The following is a 17617-nucleotide window of genomic DNA, read 5'->3' as shown; positions in this document are numbered from 1 at the left end:
TGCATAAGCAGCGCTACCATCTTCACTCCTTACCAAAACCTGGACGGGCACACGTTTGGTAGCGCTCAGTAACGCAGCTTCATGTTGCTGAATTTGTTTTCTTTTGGTCTTGTAACGACGATTCTGAAACCAAATTTTAACTTGAGTTTCAGTTAAGCGTAAGGTTTTGGCCATTTCTGAACGTTCAGGTCCACTTAGATATCTCTGTTGGGAAAAACGCCGTTCTAGTTCAAAAACCTGTGCATGACTGAAAGCGGCACGTGAACGCTTCTTACGATTAATAGCAGAATTTTCATCGGTAAGTGAACTGTCACTAGTGCCAACACCATAAATAGCTGGTGGTGGAGAATCACAGTCTGTAAATAACAAAAATTATAGAAATAATAAAAATTATAAAAGATATTATTTCGCAAATATAGTGACTATAATTAACAAATTTAAATAACGATGTAATGTATTGCAGTTATATTTTACTCTTAGAGTTACATTAAATATTGTGAAGCTGTTGCTTACCGGAATCATTGTTTGTGCACCTTCTCATATCGATTGGATGACAATCACGATTATTTCCATTCCCCATATTTAGAACATTGCTATTAGTCCCAAAAAAATTACCCAATTTGTGTTGCATAAAATCGGTGTGATTATTATTATCCAAGGCAGAATAATACTGAATGTATTCGCTGCTTGCCACATTATTCATTTTAATTTCGCGACTGTGATTCACACGATCCGGCGGCGATATAGCACACTGTGTTGCCAATTTACTATAAAGATTTATGTCACCCGCGTTACGACAACAATTCTCGGAATTGTTTTCCTCAAGCGATTTTCGTCGATTCACTTTAATGGACAAAAGATCCGTTTCAGATTCCAAACCGCCGGATAAACGACGATGCTCTAAATGCGAACCATTAAGTGTATTGTTATTTCGCGTTAAAATATCATTTATAGAAAATGGGGTTGTGAGTGTTTTACTGAGTCCCGATATAGCACTATTAGCACTTTCCATATTTGTTAACATTTTACTTAGCCGTAGCAATAAATATTGAATATTGAATATTTTTAATTGTTATTTTACTCTATTTTTTTGAGTACTCTGCGTACAAGTCTCTATGGATTGAACTATGCGAGACGAATGCGACTTTTCACCACTGCTCCTGCTCTTTAAATACCACGGATCATTGACGTACCCTCTAATTGCTCATCAGCAGAGTGTGCGCGCTCACAAGTGCCTCGCCGCTTCGTATTTATTGCTCTGGTACTCAAGTACTTTTTCTTATTCTTTCCCAATCCAAAACAGATGCTGGTAGTGGTGTTGGTGGTGGTTAGGATTGGTTAATGGCCACATTTACTTCATGCATTGTTTCAGTTTGGTTGGTGGATTTGGATTATTAATGTTTAGCGTTACTCAAGTGATTTATGAGTGTAAACAAATTTTGTTTTTTTTTGTGGTGAATTTTGTATTCTCTATTCACTTTTTGTATTCTCATTTAAATTTATTTCAAATTGAAATTATTTAAAGCGATTATTCTTCGAGATATATCCTTTTTTTTGTTTACATCAGGCACCTCCAACACAAAATTGGGTCACACAATATAATATTATGGAAGTTGAGTGTAAATATATTTAAAATTTCTCAATGTTTATAAAACAATTTTTTCTAAGAAATATAACAGGATGTGCTCTGATATATACTATATATACTTTAAATGTTCTAAAAATACTGAAGAGCTCTATATGAGCACAGTTAAAAATATTATTGACAAATGACGACGGAACAATTTACGGACGGATACTAGTAGGTACTGTTTAAGAATAATTTACATTACGTATTAGAAATAGTGTTTATCAATAGAACTATAAAATATTATTAACTAAATATGTTATTGTAAATATATGTATATGTGAATCTAAGCACTTTATATAAAAAAAACAACAATAATCTTTGTTTTGATTTATATATATATAAATTGCTCAGAACTCTAGCATTTTATCAAATATTTTGTAGCTCTTAATATTATTAAAATCCAAAATGCACTGTGATCTGATAAGATCTGTTATGGATAGCTTTGATCCTTAACCTTGTATGTTTAGGCGTTTTATAAATTTGAACAGTTAAGGGTTGATGTTCCATAATTTATGTGGAAACTTAACAATGTCAGCTAAGTAGTTAAGTTTTTGTCTGCCAAGAGCTGGATATTTGCAAATAATATTCTTCGAACTTTCCATGTCCCTATCACGAAGACGAGAAACATAAATTTCAAAAGGCTCCAACTTATTTAAGTCATATCAAAGGCTGCAGTGTCCTGTAAAGTAATCATATAGAGACCTTAACTCCACCCTGCTTATTAAATATATTTTACTTGATATTCCCTTTAATAGAATAAGAAAACGTTGTGTATTTTTTCCTCTCATTTAGCATCCAACTAATTGTGTCCTACTTTTTGTTGCTTCGGTCAAAAAAAATTGTTATAAAAAGTCAATGAATATCTAAGCGTTTTCGATTATAGAGATTATAATGCGCTACTTACAGACAATAATGAATACCATATATGTAAAAGTAAATGCGGTCCAAAATCTCAAAAAATAGTATAGAAGATAGTCTGTATCGCACTATATAAAAATATCGAGAAAACAAAACGCTGGCATTAAAAAATTAAAGACCACAAGTTTTTATTATCAATGATTCTTTGATTCAGAAAACCATTTTATTTTGTTACTTGGAAAGTAACATCTCTATTGACTATAACGCTGTTGACGATACAAAATACAGCTTGCAAAACCATGAGCCGCCTATATCACATTACGGAGTATCTAAAACCCAAACAGCCCAAATTTACTACTCTTGTGAAAATCATTACTTCTCTATAGTTTGGAAATGTAGGAAGTCAATTCAAAATTCAGAGCATTACCAACCGCTGGCTATGCGAAGTATTAAAAATATTTGATGTCCTTTATTTTATATATTAAATATTTATATTAAATAAATAGTTGATACAATTAACAAATCAGGAGAACATCACTGTTCAAATTAAAAGATTACTTAAACAACCTAAATTTATTTAAAATCAAATATAATTAAACAAAAATAGAAATATTTAATTAATTCGATATCATGCAACGTGGGAACGTAACCCCCAAGAAACTGTACTCCACCTCACTTGTCAGTATTCCACCTCAATAATTCTATAATTGACAAGAAGAAGATTTAAAATTTTTGGGCCGCTTTTCTTACCGATCTGACAGAGCTGTTTTTCTACAAAATTGAACTAAATTATGGACTTATCATGTTGGTTTTCTTTAACTTAAATGGGGAAACTTTAATTTTTCGGTGTTGTTGGTACACTAAATAATTAAAATCAAATATAATTAAACAAAAATAGAAATATTTAATTAATTCGATATCATGCAACGTGGGAACGTAACCCCCAAGAAACTGTACTCCACCTCACTTGTCAGTATTCCACCTCAATAATTCTATAATTGACAAGAAGAAGATTTAAAATTTTTGGGCCGCTTTTCTTACCGATCTGACAGAGCTGTTTTTCTACAAAATTGAACTAAATTATGGACTTATCATGTTGGTTTTCTTTAACTTAAATGGGGAAACTTTAATTTTTCGGTGTTGTTGGTACACTAACTGGAGGTAACAACGATAACCTTTGGCATTAAAACGGATCGTCATTTGAGCTCAATTGGACTTGTGTGCACAAGGCCGCTTCAACCTAACCTACATAATAGTTACTTTCCTGTGTAATTAAATTGCGATTATATTCGTTTAATTTATGAGCTTCATACACATTTTTGTATTCATATTGTTTTCATATTGTTCATATTGGCATTGAAGTTATTCACTCTAAGACAATTTTATGTATTAACAAATATTTTAAGAAGTTTATACAAATCATAAATAATTTAGTATGAAATTTATAGGTTATTTTTACAAATCATTAATAATTTAATATTAAATATACTAGTTATTTTTAAATCTAACGTATGTAAACATTTTGCATTCTTGGCGCCAAATCTTGAACATTTTCATCTTAAAAATCTTTTTAAAAATCAAAACAACTTGAAGAAACACTCACTGAATGTCTTAAGATGCTACTATTGGCGTTTCACTTCATAAATCGTTTCTATTGGCTGAAATTGAAAGAAAATGGTAAACGCATAAGTATGTGTGCATGTGTGCGATGAGAATATAAAATGAGTATTAAGCACAGTAGTTTGTTTGCTACAAGGTAAATTATAAGTATGTACATATATTTGAATGTAAAGAAAATAAAATTTTAACTGAGTGTAAAATTGTTATAAAAAATAATAATACTAAATATTATAAAAATATTTCTTAATTAAATATAAATTATATTTATATTAAATAAATATATATGTAATATGAAATTAATATTACAATTCAATTTATAAAATCTGTCCCGCACGCTTCACTTCTCAGAAGCACACTTAAACCAAAAGCTGTTATACTCTTACACTGTATAAGAATATGTTAGTGTTTTTTTTTTGTATAATTTGTACATGGAACAAGGCGTAATTTTTTGTACTATTTTTTTTTTGTTTTGCTTTTCGTGTATGTATTGTTATTGCTTAAGTTATTCATTGTGGCTTTTTATTGTTTTTTTACACCTTCGGGCAAAATAATCATTTTATTACCATTTGAATGGTTAAAAGTTTTTGTGTTTCCCACTACGCCAGTTTACCCACCACAAGGACAATGGGGTGAAATCGCTAAGCTCAAAAGAATTGTGGTCAAATTGCGAAGTGTGCTCAATCAATTTTTGATATTAAGCTCGTTATATGTTTTCAATTCAATGATTTTCAATAATACTTGAGTAATTAGTTACCAATTTCCATGAGTACTACTCCGTCGCTTAGTTAGGAACTCGTGTTGGGATGTGGAACACTAGAACACAAGCAAATAGATACGTGACAAAGGATATTTACAGGAAGTTGTTGAGACGCAAGCTGTCCTCGACGTGTGACAGTCATAAGACCAGTTTTTATAATAAAACTGGTACACAAGTGTAATTACATTACTTTTAATTCTGTAGATACGAACTCTTGGTGTTGATTTAATGTAAATATCTTGAGCTCTTGAGAGTTTTGTCCTTTTTTACGTGTGGTTTGCATTCAAAGTGATTAAATACTTTACATATTAAAGTAATTTTTATTTTCCCAATGTTAATTTTTACAACTTTTAAATCATTTTTTTTGTTTATTTTAATTATGAAATACTACTAAATCTAACTCATATTTTCATTATTTTTTTTTTTATTAATCGCTTGTATTCAATCAAACTTAAGGCTATGATGAATTATACTTTTCAATTAAGGCATTTTTTCTATACACTCATCCCTCTTGTTATTCTCGATATTAAATTCAATTTAATGGATTATCAAAAACCACTTCAAGTGTTTACACAAGATTTTATTATTCATGTCCTAGTGAACTTAAGTTCGAAGGAGTCACGAGGAGCGGAATTCGTGCAATTCGATAGCTTCACGTTAATAATTTGTGCAAACAAACAATCTCATCCATTATTATAACAAGTGATTTCAGATTCACATTTTTTCTCCTTGATTTCATCAAGGGCATTAACAATTTTCTACAAATACAAAATTTAAAAACTAGATAGACAAATAAGTTGTTCACATATATAAATATAAATAATTTGAAGGCAATTTAAAAATACAACAAAATATATATTTCAGTAAAAACTGTTATTTAAATATGTGTTATTTAAAATAACGATTTTTGTATGTTGTGTTTTATAAAAAATTGTTTGCGATAACAGAAATAATTTTATGGAGCTACTGCGCCAAGCTTTCTTACAACACCAATGATTGGAATATGTAGGTGTGAAATGCTTCGTTTCAAATTCATTTGACTTTGAAGATTAATCTTAAACAAACAAATAATCAAATCGTAGAAGTGGGATATATATAAGATAAATATCTTATAATAATATATAATTGTTATAATTATAATAATAAGGATATATTTTTCTCATATACCGAGCTACAGGACATCAAAGAACTTCAATCAAATAAGACGTATCTATATAGATAAGGTCGAGTATTAGTTCAGTTCTCAAGATCAATCTAGTCCAAACTAGTGAAGAAAGGACAGCTCAGCAGATAATTTTCCGTTGACCTCAATTACCGATGTCTCGCAAAATACCTTAAGTTATAAAAAGTAAAAAAGGAATTAAGCATATATTTCGACAAACTGTCAGAAAAATATTTCCTAATAAACTTATATCTTCTAAAGTCCAGTGCTAGATACTTATAGAGAAAATGCATATGACAATGCCATTACTTCTACTTAAATAGTTGATGATTGATGTTTGAGAAATTATTATCATTATTGTGGAAAGCACTATTTTTTTTTAATAGAATTTTTTTTTAAAACGTGTCTTCTACCAAATTTAAGAGAAATAATAAAAAAAACAAAGTCTAACAAAGTCTAATTGGAACAGAATTTTCAGTGCGCCATCTAACACAAAAAACATGTATATGCAAAAGTGTTTTACAAATTTGAAAAATCAGTTAGTGAAGAAATGCACCACAAACTTTATTAACGCAAGATGCTTGCATATATATTTAATTTGATTAACAACTTCACCCTCAAACTCTTAACTTAATATAAAAAAGTAATTAAAAAGTGCTTAGAAATGAATAATATTTTAGTTTGAGTACAGAAAACAAATTTAAGAATGGAGTTTATAAATTTGTGTGCAAAAACTAGTTACTGCGCCACCTATACGTAAAGGAAATAAAAAAAATGGTTCTTATTCGTGATAAATACTGACATTGGTGTGTGTATTTAATAATGAAGTAAAAATGAACAGGGATGCTATAAAAACCTTTTTTTTACAAATTTTTATATATCTTGCAAATTTCAAATAAAATTACATATTGTTAGAAGAATTATTGTAATTTTTATTTTAAATATTATTCTTATAGATTTTCAATGAATTACAAGATACTAACAAAATCTTATATGAACACATGTAATACGAAATTAATGGAATTGTTATTGGAAAACATTCGTTCTGTCCTTTTACGAATTTTGTTTGAAAGCCAGCTACGACTTAAATAAATTTGAATGATGCGTAAAAATAATAAAGTACATTTATTTAACTTTTAGTCTTTAGAAAATTAAACTTCCTTTTTAAAATTTTAAAGTATTACCTACCTTAACTTGATTATATCTCTATTATTATGTTGAGGCTAGTTGAGTCAATACTTGAGCACTTTTCCTCTCTATTAACTGCGAGGTTTCTTCATAATCCCTCTCAACTCCTTGACTGGATTATTGTTTATCACTTTATCAGACTAAGCAATAACTGACCTCAGATCTGCATACATTCCCGAGGAATCTGTAACCATTCTGAGATTCGTTTTTGGAATTTATTGTTATTCCAAAGCAGTACTTTTATTAAATTCAATAAATTATGTAAAATTAGCTTCAATCGGTAGCTATGAATCACCTATAATCTTGTCAAAACAGTTAAAGGAAAGTTCAATTTAAGATAATTTATGAATTCATCTTATATGTGCATCTATCAGAAATAATATTATTGAAGTAATCTGTACAGTCTCAACTCCAGAAGGAATTACTCAAAAAATCAATTATATCTGAATGGATTTGATATCATTTTAGTTACAACTCCTTAAAGTGATAGTCGGCGACTCTAATTGAGATCTTAAAAGACTTCTTTAATACTAATGTTAAACCCCAACAAATGGGTATCAAAATATATAAAAATTAAATAGGAAAATGGGATATAATCACACTACATTTCGCTTCTAATTGTGATTCATATATGCTGATCTGAACAAACGAGACTGGATTATCAAAAAAACAAATATTCTTAAAAGAAAGGACTATCTTATGACTTGAACATAACATATCGTATTGAAATACTCAAAACTTTTAAATGCAAATCGTTTAACTGATGGAAATAAATCTTTTCGCGGCAATTAGTCCGCACTCTTTTCTGACTACTGTGTAGCCTGTCATTTGCTTACAAAAGTTCCCACATCAAAGCAGAATAAAAGTCAATTTAATTCATTTTGTTTGTTGATAAAATGTCACTTCCATCGAAGTGAAACCAGCGGAGCCACTTGACATTTTATTAATTTTTTTATTCTTGAAGAATTCACAAAAGATTTTTTTCTAAATTTTATTAACAAAAAAGATCGCGTTATGCCTTCAAGAGTGTTAAAGTTGTAAAATTTCTCGTTAATAAAAGTTTATTTATGAAACTCAACAAATTTGACAATTGTTTATATATTAAGAATTTTTTATACATAAAAAGAAGAGTTACAATTTTTACTCCAGAAAAGCAAAACTGTTTTATGAGGTCTTCACCCTCTGTCGGCACAAATTAGACAATTATTGGCTCCTATTCAATCAGAACTCAATCTAAAGCCTATAAACATTTAAAGGACGCTCAATGTTATGCTCAAAGGATACCACCTAGAAGAGAATGAACAACGAATTTCCAAACATGGCATTCAAACGCGCCTTTTCCGTCTTTGATCCTTTGACACAACTATTTTATGGCATTGGCGCCTTGACTCTAAGCGCCATTTAGTGGTTTCAGTTTCTTGTTTTCATTTATATATATTTTTTTTGTTTTACTTTTAATTGTAGCACCAAACACTAATTGAGGAAAAACATTTTTCATTTTCATTGTCGCGCACAGTAGAAGACGGCATTATGACAAATTTTCCACTTGAACTCAAATTTAAGGCAATACTGGTGCAGTATAAAAAGAAACCGGCGGTTATGTAATATTTCATTTGTTTACATATCACACAAGTTCAGCGATGACGTCGATAACTACCGTTAATATATTATTACAAAAATGTACAACCGGTTATCCCGACTTTCGTGCTATATACGCTACTTAGGAAGAAGACATTCTCCATTTCGTTGTTCTGATTTAGTAACACTGATTCAGTGACATTTATCAAACAGAACATTTCATCTATAAAATATCACTGTGTGGTATGACATTTGCCAGTGGCAGCACTACCTACCTAACATGGACAACGGCGACATCACCTGCTACAGCAAAGCCTACGTTAAACCCAAGAGACATAAGAAAACATTAAATCTGTTGAATTTCACTCTAATACATCAAGATAAAGTACCCTACAATGAATTTTTTCGTAGTTGCGACTCCAAAAAGTAGTACTCATTTCCTGTCCATGCCTATTTACGGCCAGCAAGAGCTTAAAAAACTTTGGGCCTCTTTTCCTATCGACTAGACAGAGCTGTCATTCTTTTAAATTAAGGACTTAGCTGAGTTTATAGAGTTATTAAGTTGATTCACTTGAATGGGGGAGTCGCGCATTTTAGCATTGTTAGTACTCTTACCTCTGCGGTTCGCTTGAGAATTCTTCTGGTCTGTATATTAGCAACGCCAATCCGGGGTATAACAACGGGCCATTATTTGAGCTCAAGTTGGCTTTTGTGTGTAAGATATTAATGAATATGCACATATTTTTGCTAAACTAATAAAAACTTCCATTATTAGAGTCAGATGGGTCGGAAAATTTTAACTATCAATTTTTAGTTTAACTAAAAACTATTTATTAACAGTCTATAAAAACTAGTATCATACTAACAAATAAATATTTTAAAATACTGAAGATTGGACAAGGTTTTACTACTTATATATTTTATTATATTATGTTGATTTTTTCCATACAATTAGGTAATATCAATAATATATGATCAGATCAGATAACATCTTTCTTATATAATGCTTTTTGGTATATTTTTTTCCGTACAATTAGGTAATATCAATAATACGAGTATATGATCAGATCAGATTATATTTAATTTCAGATATAATCACATATAATGAAGTGAAATAAAATATAAACAAATAAATCAACTTTTAATAATATCTTACTGCCGACGGCCTCATGTCTTAAAGGGCCTGCTTTGTGAAGTAAACTTGCCCGACAAATCGAAATTATGTCTTCTTTATGATTTTATATGTAAAAATTTCTTCACAAACATAATTACAACGTTGACATTGTTCTTCGAATTACCATCAAATGGTATCGCTTATTTGATTATAAGATATATCATATCTTGAATATGGAGCGATGCTGCACTAAAAAGTTACTTGAAACAGCAGTCATAAGAAGAAGACTACTGTGAAAATAAAAACTCAACCGTAAATTGTTTAAGTTGAGGGACCAACTCAAATTCGTTTGCATTTGACTACAAGACTAGAGACCCTCAGCATGGAATAAAGGCACGGATCACCTAAATAGGTGGGTAAGAAATTTCAACTCACAATTCATTACCATTCGAGGTTTTAACTGATACTATAAGTCATTGCCCGTATTGCGATTTTCTTACAACGATTAAACATTTTCCTTTTTTCCATGGGAAGAAAACCTTGATGAGCCTTGATATCTACAATCTACAATGACTACTGTGTTGGAGCAGCGAATTCTGTTATAATGGAGAGAACAAATTTAAATGATAATGCAATGTTTAGTTGTAAATCCATTAAATATGCATTAAAAAATTAGATACATTTGAACTAATTTCAGACAGCGTTATGTTTAGACATTGATAGATACCTTAGATTGTAGGATTGCACTTGGTCCTGAATGTTAAGGTTTTGGAAGACTAAAATCCAAAAAAAATTTGACAAAATTATCTGTTACAGATTTGGAAAAGTGCATAGAGCAGTGCTATATTTTTACATAATTATTTTTTTCATATTTTCGATATAACATTCGTAATATTATAATAAGAGTAAGTAAACGGAAAACTAAATATATGTATGAAAATATAAAAATATAAAAATACTGTTAATTTAAAAACAAATCAAATCAAAGAAAAATCTTTTTTTTAAATACTTTACTTTACTTTACTTTACTGTTGACGATAAGAGCCTTAAGTCTAGACAAAATTATGAAAAATATTCCGGAATCGAATGCACATCCTTAAAGAAGGTTTTCACTGTACATGTGCGGAATGTCGCATGCTGCATGCCTCATGTGTGTAATTGGGATTAGTTGGTGTAGGTAGTAAATAATTCAAAGTCATTGACGAGACATGTAATATGAATCCGTTTTTCGACCACTGCGGTCAACAATTGCCAGCCCATGTATACATTCCCGGTTCTCTGCTAATAGATATTAGGCAGGCGTGCGCAAACATATGTGAGTACAACTAAAAAATAGTTTTAGATGCGCACTAAATTAATGCATAATTAATGACGCCTCGAGCCGGTTTTTATGTAATTTTACATAAATTTAGTTCTGTAGTCATTGATCTGCCTACAATTTGTGCCAAGGCGTTTTGTTATACGAAATCTTTCCCTCTCACTTACCTACTTACTGGATTAGTTTTTTAAGGTTGAACTTAACGCAATTGTGACCCGAGCCTGTCAAAAGATTTGCCCCCAGATTTTTGAATGGCTTTGATTGACATTTACCCTCGCTAATTTAATGCCTTATAAAAACTCCAAACAAATAGAAAACTCAATAATGAAACTTTATACATCAACGCAAAAAAAAAATTAAGTGTGATCAGCTGCATGTTGTGTTGCAAGAACAAGTGCAACAAAGCCCTTGCGGGGCATCCACGATTTAAGGAAGACGAACGGTCATGTTTATTTAGTAATTGATATGCCACTAGCGCGTGAGCACTCCATTATACATATACACGTTTCCTCACTGAGTTCAATTCCCGCTTTTGGCCTTTCCCTTCCCTTTCCCATTCCCACTACCAGTCCCCTTCCACTCAACTCATTCGCTGTCATAAATGTCTGATAAAGTATATTTTCATTTATTTATGTTTAAATTTACAGTTGCATTTGGAGCACTTTATCTACTCATATCGGAACTCGTAATGCCATTCTAAATGAAAGCAACCTTTGTTGTTTCCATCTTTAGGCAAGAGCATTTCAAAGAGGAAATATGTACAATATTTCTTCTTGGTTTCACATATTTTCAATATTTTTTATTTTTATTTTTATTTTTATTTTTCTTTTAGATTTGAATTAATATTACAATGCAAGGCAATATTCAAAAGTAAAAACAGATCGTTTTGATAAAAATTGATTTATATTGCGACCACAACAGCAAACCACACATACGTAATTCGGATGCGTGTATTTAGACAACCTCAACAAATCGCAGATGTAATTGTTGCTGGCTAATGGAAGCGATAGGCAGACAAATAATTAATTTGCCTGAACTCCACGATGAACGGTAGAAGGCAAATAATTCTAATTTTGATCATTTTTAAATTAACACGCCCACTCATTCAACTTCAATTCTGCTCACTAAATGGGGCTAAATTGAATCTGAGTTAGGCTAAATTGTGGTTAGGTAGATTGTAGAATAGAAAGTCTAGGAATAAAGGAACATATTTATATATTTTCAACGTTATGTTTTGGTAGTAGTTATAAACTTAATAGATCTTAAGTTCCCAGGTGGCATGAGATTATCAAAGCCATTAAAGTATACCTACTGCCAATTAGTAATAGATAAGTGTCAGACTTTCTAAAAGAAAACAATGATCTACGGAGGTACCATCATTTGCCAAAAAATTTCCCAGAATTTTATTAAATTCCGGAGCTAAGAATGTGTTGTTGTTATAAAAATAATAATCATATTAAAATTTATTATATTATCCTTTTAAACCACAAGTATTTCAATACTGGAAACTGAAAACTACACCTTTTTTACTACCTTATATCAAAAGCATATGATGGAAGTATCTATTTATTGCAAAATTTCCCGTTATATTTTTTATAGATATGTGAGGGCCATTATCATCCATAACCATATGTGTTCCTAATTCTATGCTTTCAATTTTTCAACTTACAAAATCATCTCCATCATCTCATCTCCATGATATGTTAGGTCAAAATGTTACATGTAAAAAACAATGTCACAAAATAAGATTTTCGAGCGATAGCTCTGAACCTGAATCTAGTCAGATTAAAAATTTGACTCCATACTATTTTCTGTGATCTTATTAAGTAAGTCTTATTAAGTTTATCACTAAAACATTCTAAAAGTGTTTAAATATATAGTATATTGAAACCTTAAAACAAGAAAGACTCCCGCTTAAAGATATGGCAACCGGCAAAAATAATATAACCAGTATAAACAATTGACTATAGTCAAATTTCTCTGTTCCATTGAGAGTCATGCATCTTATGAATATCTTATAAAAATTTCCTACATAGGTCCTCTCTAGTATTTTTGGAAAAATTTATTGTTTCTCGATGCCTTTGGACAAGGAAGGCCATAGGACAGCACAAAAGAACTGCTATAATCCAAGTGCTTATTTCTACAGAAAGCCGATGTGTTTTAAAAAAATCTTTTCTACATATTTAATATATGTGATCCTTTATAATATTTTTAAATATTATGTTCTGAAATTCTGTTAGAATCTGGAACATATGGTTCTACTTTATTTCTATGAAGCTATAAACTTTTTAACTGTCTCCGATTGAACAATTATTTCCAGACGAATGCAATATTATCGGAAACAAATAAATCCATAAGCGTCTTATCTCGTTATCGAAAAGATTAATCAACTTTTTAACTATTTTGGCCGTCACTACACTAATCAACATAAACACCTTAATCCTTTTAATATAAGTATATGATTGAATAAGTCTATGATTGTATCTTTCTTTACATAAACGAATATTGCATATATCTGCTATATACTCATATATGTACTATACAAGAAAGCTGGTGCAGATATTTTCAGATGTGAAATGAATCCTCCTTGGAATTGAAAGTAAATTTAAAATTACTTTTTAGTTTTCTCGTAAAAAGATTCTAAGCCCGTCTTGGAGGCTTTAATCAATACTATATATGAAATCTGAAACCAATCTAAAAATTATTTGTATAAAAAAGACTTTTTAAGTGAAACTAAATCTTTCTAACTCTATTTTCTACAAACTCTACTTTTTTTCACACGCTCTTAATGTCTAGTAACCTTTATTTCGGGTCTTATAGAACGCAACCAGAACTATTAAAATAATTTCGCGCTTAAAATTTGTTTCAATTATTTTTTATTTAACTAGTTATTGTCACATGTTTCTATGAGTATATACAATATAATGATTCTTATTTTTTTTTTAAATTAATATAATAAAAACTTTTAATAAAATTATTCAATTATTGTCAATATATTAGGTACCTCGTTGTGTTTGCAATTTTTGATTTGAAAATAATTATTGGCCTTACTATATAAAGCAACGCTTCTGTCACTGATGATGGACTTCGTTCCACATAAGAGCTTGATGTGATCCCATATGCTCTGGTTTGTATTTCATGGATGCTATGACTATGTCGCCATCGATTTCACCTCTCTTCGACTTATAACGACGATTTTGAAACCAAATTTTTACTTGGGTGGGCGACAGATTTAATTTGTGTGCAATGACTTCCCGCTCAGCACCTGTCAAATATTTTTGCAAACGAAACCGACATTCCAACTCTAGTACTTGTGCTTGAGAGAAGAGAACTCTAGGTTTACGCTTAGAACGTGGCTTTCCATTTTTACGTAACTCTGAACGTGATGATGTCACTTGCGTGTTATCTTCTAAAATATACATTGATACTATTATATAATATATACATTATACTATTTATAATAGAAATTAATTTATTAATTCTAATTATAATATTATTAATTATAATAAATAATATTAACTAATTGATTCTAATTAATTCCACAAATAAAAAACTGTTCTAATCTTTCTCTACTTACTGGTACGTTTTTGGACGTCTGATATAATACCATCCGTACATTGGTCGAAATTGTGCACTATATCCGTAGCAGTTCCGCTGGATATGCTGCGTAGTGAAGCCGAGTTATTAGCTGTTTCCAGTAAGTTCTGTACGGACTGTGCTGCCATTGATAGTTTTTTACAACTGACTGTCGAAGCTGCCGGCTGTTGAACTGCTGCTACGTGCAATACATCTACTTCAGCGGAACTATTTAAGTCCAAGGTAGGAGAAGGCGTTATAAAGGGCGTTGATATATATTCAGTCTGAGGTGATTGTGCTTCAGACTTTATTAATGCATGAGCACTTGCTTGTGAATTGCCATATGGAGTGCCACCAGGTACTCCATAACTGTAATTGTAAGCAGAAGAATGCTGGCCAGTTTGCGAACAAAAAGATGCGGGATAAGAAGAAGCTGAGTCTGAAACAAGTGGTGGCGGAGGTGGTGGTGGTGGCGGTACATAAAACTGATGTGATGAATTGTATGGCGGATAATAGTGTTGTGTATGGTGTGCCTGCGCCTGTGCCTGTGCCTGTGCCTGTGCATGATGCGAATGTAGTGCTGTAGTTGCATATGCTGGATGATGGCTCAAACCATTTGAATGTGAATGTGCAGTTTGTGTAAATTCGTTGGAATAGTACTGAGGCGACATCGCTGCTACAGGAGTTATATGGTGACCATGTGGAAGAATTGCTGTTACAGATTCCTGATGCGAATAACCAACACGTTGCTGTTCATCATAATCATTAATATATTGTGCTGAGGAAGGATGTAACGGACTACTAAAATTAAAGAAAAAAATTCAAAATTAAAGTAAAACAATGTCATACAAACAAATTAATGTTTCACACATGTTCGCACAGAGGGCTAAATGTAGCCGCTAGGCACACACCAAGTACTGCAGTTCCTGAACATAGGCAGGGTGTCTTTGCTATATATGTATACACTTTTAATATCTTGCAAAAATTTCAAATAAATTCTAATTATAAGTTTAGGCTCTTGTGGTGACATCATTTCATGCCTCATCAGAATTAACAACACTAAGCATGCCGCAGTGACTAGACCCATACTTCCATGATTATAGTGTGTAAGGCACATGTGCTAACCAGGCAAATTTTAAGTTGCAACTCTACGATTTTGCCTGACCATCCACAAAACTGGCATAAAAAAGAATTCATATTGCAGCCATCACAGCCTCTGCTAGGACGAAGGCGCCCAACACGGCTTCCTTTTGCTCGTATCCGTTTTGAAATAATTTTTCTTATTAATGCACTAGTGTGATTTGACAGAATTTTAAAAGAAAATAAAAACTGAAAAAATATCCTTTCAGGGATGCAATTCATCTTGCAAGCATACCATATATTCAAATTGTGTGTTTGCATAGGATATTATTATAGGATATTCTTATGCCTTAAATTATTTCTTTTCTATTGAACAAAGGTTATAATAACGTTTATTTTCTACAGAACAATATTTCTTCCGTGAGTTAGTTTGATTAAAAATAAATAAAATAACAAGATTAGGTAAACCTTAATATTCAATAATGAGAATTAAAAAACGTATTGAACCCTACGAAGGGAAGATAACAGGTTGATTAGTTTCCCATCATGTGAAATTATTCAATCTTCATTTATTATGAAGAAGAAATATAAGATTATTTTGGAAATTTTTTTAACTATTAAAAGTCAATATTAATTAAAAGAAACAAAAATAAACTTAAATATGTTTACATTATATCTCTTGCTTATATGATCACTAGTAGATTATTAATATTATTATTACTAATATTATTTTTATTAAGAAAAACTCAATTAAAGGAACTTCTAAAATAGTCTTTTGAAGATCAAATAAGCCTCAGCTTATAGCATTTTGGTAAATCACTTACTATAACTCTCAATGTTCATATCCCTGATACTATGCTCATATTAGTATGTTGAAGACCAAAAGCATGAAAAATATTGGAGCATTTAAAGCCCATTAATTTCTCTTTCAAAATATACATAAAACATTGAAATTCTTCATAAAACTAGATTAGCCATCCTAATATAAAACTAAAGCAACATAAATTGCGACCAAACTATATAGCTCCAAATAGGTATACAGCACTACTTACTAAATATCAAAGTCACTTCACACTCCCAATGAAACGCTAGCGGGTCCAACAAGATACATACCTTCCAAAAAAAACATATTACTCTTCACAAAAGTCAAATGAGTAGAGTTAGTTGTATAATATATATATTTAATATCTTACAAGTATTTTGAAATATTACTAAACTGTACTTTACTTCTCATAACTATATCATTTCTTAGTAATAATTATATCTTTCCTGAGTAATATTTATTTCTTCGTACACAAAATAATACAATAACAAGAGTTCGGTCTAAATTCTTCTTATTATTCTTCTACTTCTTCTATGGTATGTGGTAGTTAAATAATATTCTATACGAATATTCTGCTAAATCACATATATAATATATACATATATATAAATTATAATAGAATACACCCCATACTTTTTTATACGTTGTGGTCGTTTTTCTTCTAGTTCTTAAGTAAATAAATAAAAATTCTACTCCAAAATGTTTTACGGTACAAAAATATAATACAAAGTCATTATCGAATACGCCTTCGCTAAATGTCTGGCAGAGACAAAGACACTGATATGTGCTTTAAGATAAAATTGAATACCTTCATTCAACCTTATTTTAATAAATTCTCCAGACAATATACAGGTTAGATATAACCCTAACATGGGATAGTATACCACGTACAATTAATTTTTATTAATTAAAT

General features: G+C 30.7%; 2 protein-coding genes across 2 annotated transcripts in view; both read right to left on the bottom strand.

Moving 5' to 3' along the window:
• LOC119676797 (homeobox protein bagpipe-like) overlaps positions 1–1048 on the bottom strand; it is a 1224-nt gene extending 176 nt beyond the window's left edge. Inside the window, exons 1-2 of the mRNA XM_038088056.1 lie at positions 514–1048; positions 18–356 (exon numbers count right to left, since the gene is read on the bottom strand). Coding sequence (XP_037943984.1) covers positions 18–356; positions 514–1024 — 850 coding nt within the window. The 5' untranslated portion in view covers positions 1025–1048. The remainder of the gene's footprint in view (positions 1–17; positions 357–513) is intronic.
• Positions 1049–14264: 13216 nt separating this feature from the next.
• LOC119676796 (muscle-specific homeobox protein tinman-like) overlaps positions 14265–17617 on the bottom strand; it is a 6980-nt gene continuing 3627 nt past the window's right edge. Inside the window, exons 3-4 of the mRNA XM_038088055.1 lie at positions 14803–15602; positions 14265–14652 (exon numbers count right to left, since the gene is read on the bottom strand). Coding sequence (XP_037943983.1) covers positions 14297–14652; positions 14803–15602 — 1156 coding nt within the window. The 3' untranslated portion in view covers positions 14265–14296. The remainder of the gene's footprint in view (positions 14653–14802; positions 15603–17617) is intronic.

The sequence above is a fragment of the Teleopsis dalmanni genome, chromosome 2 (assembly GCF_002237135.1).
Source record: "Teleopsis dalmanni isolate 2A chromosome 2, ASM223713v2, whole genome shotgun sequence".
Taxonomy (NCBI): domain Eukaryota; kingdom Metazoa; phylum Arthropoda; class Insecta; order Diptera; family Diopsidae; genus Teleopsis; species Teleopsis dalmanni.
This window is presented reverse-complemented; position numbering and strand designations above follow the sequence as displayed.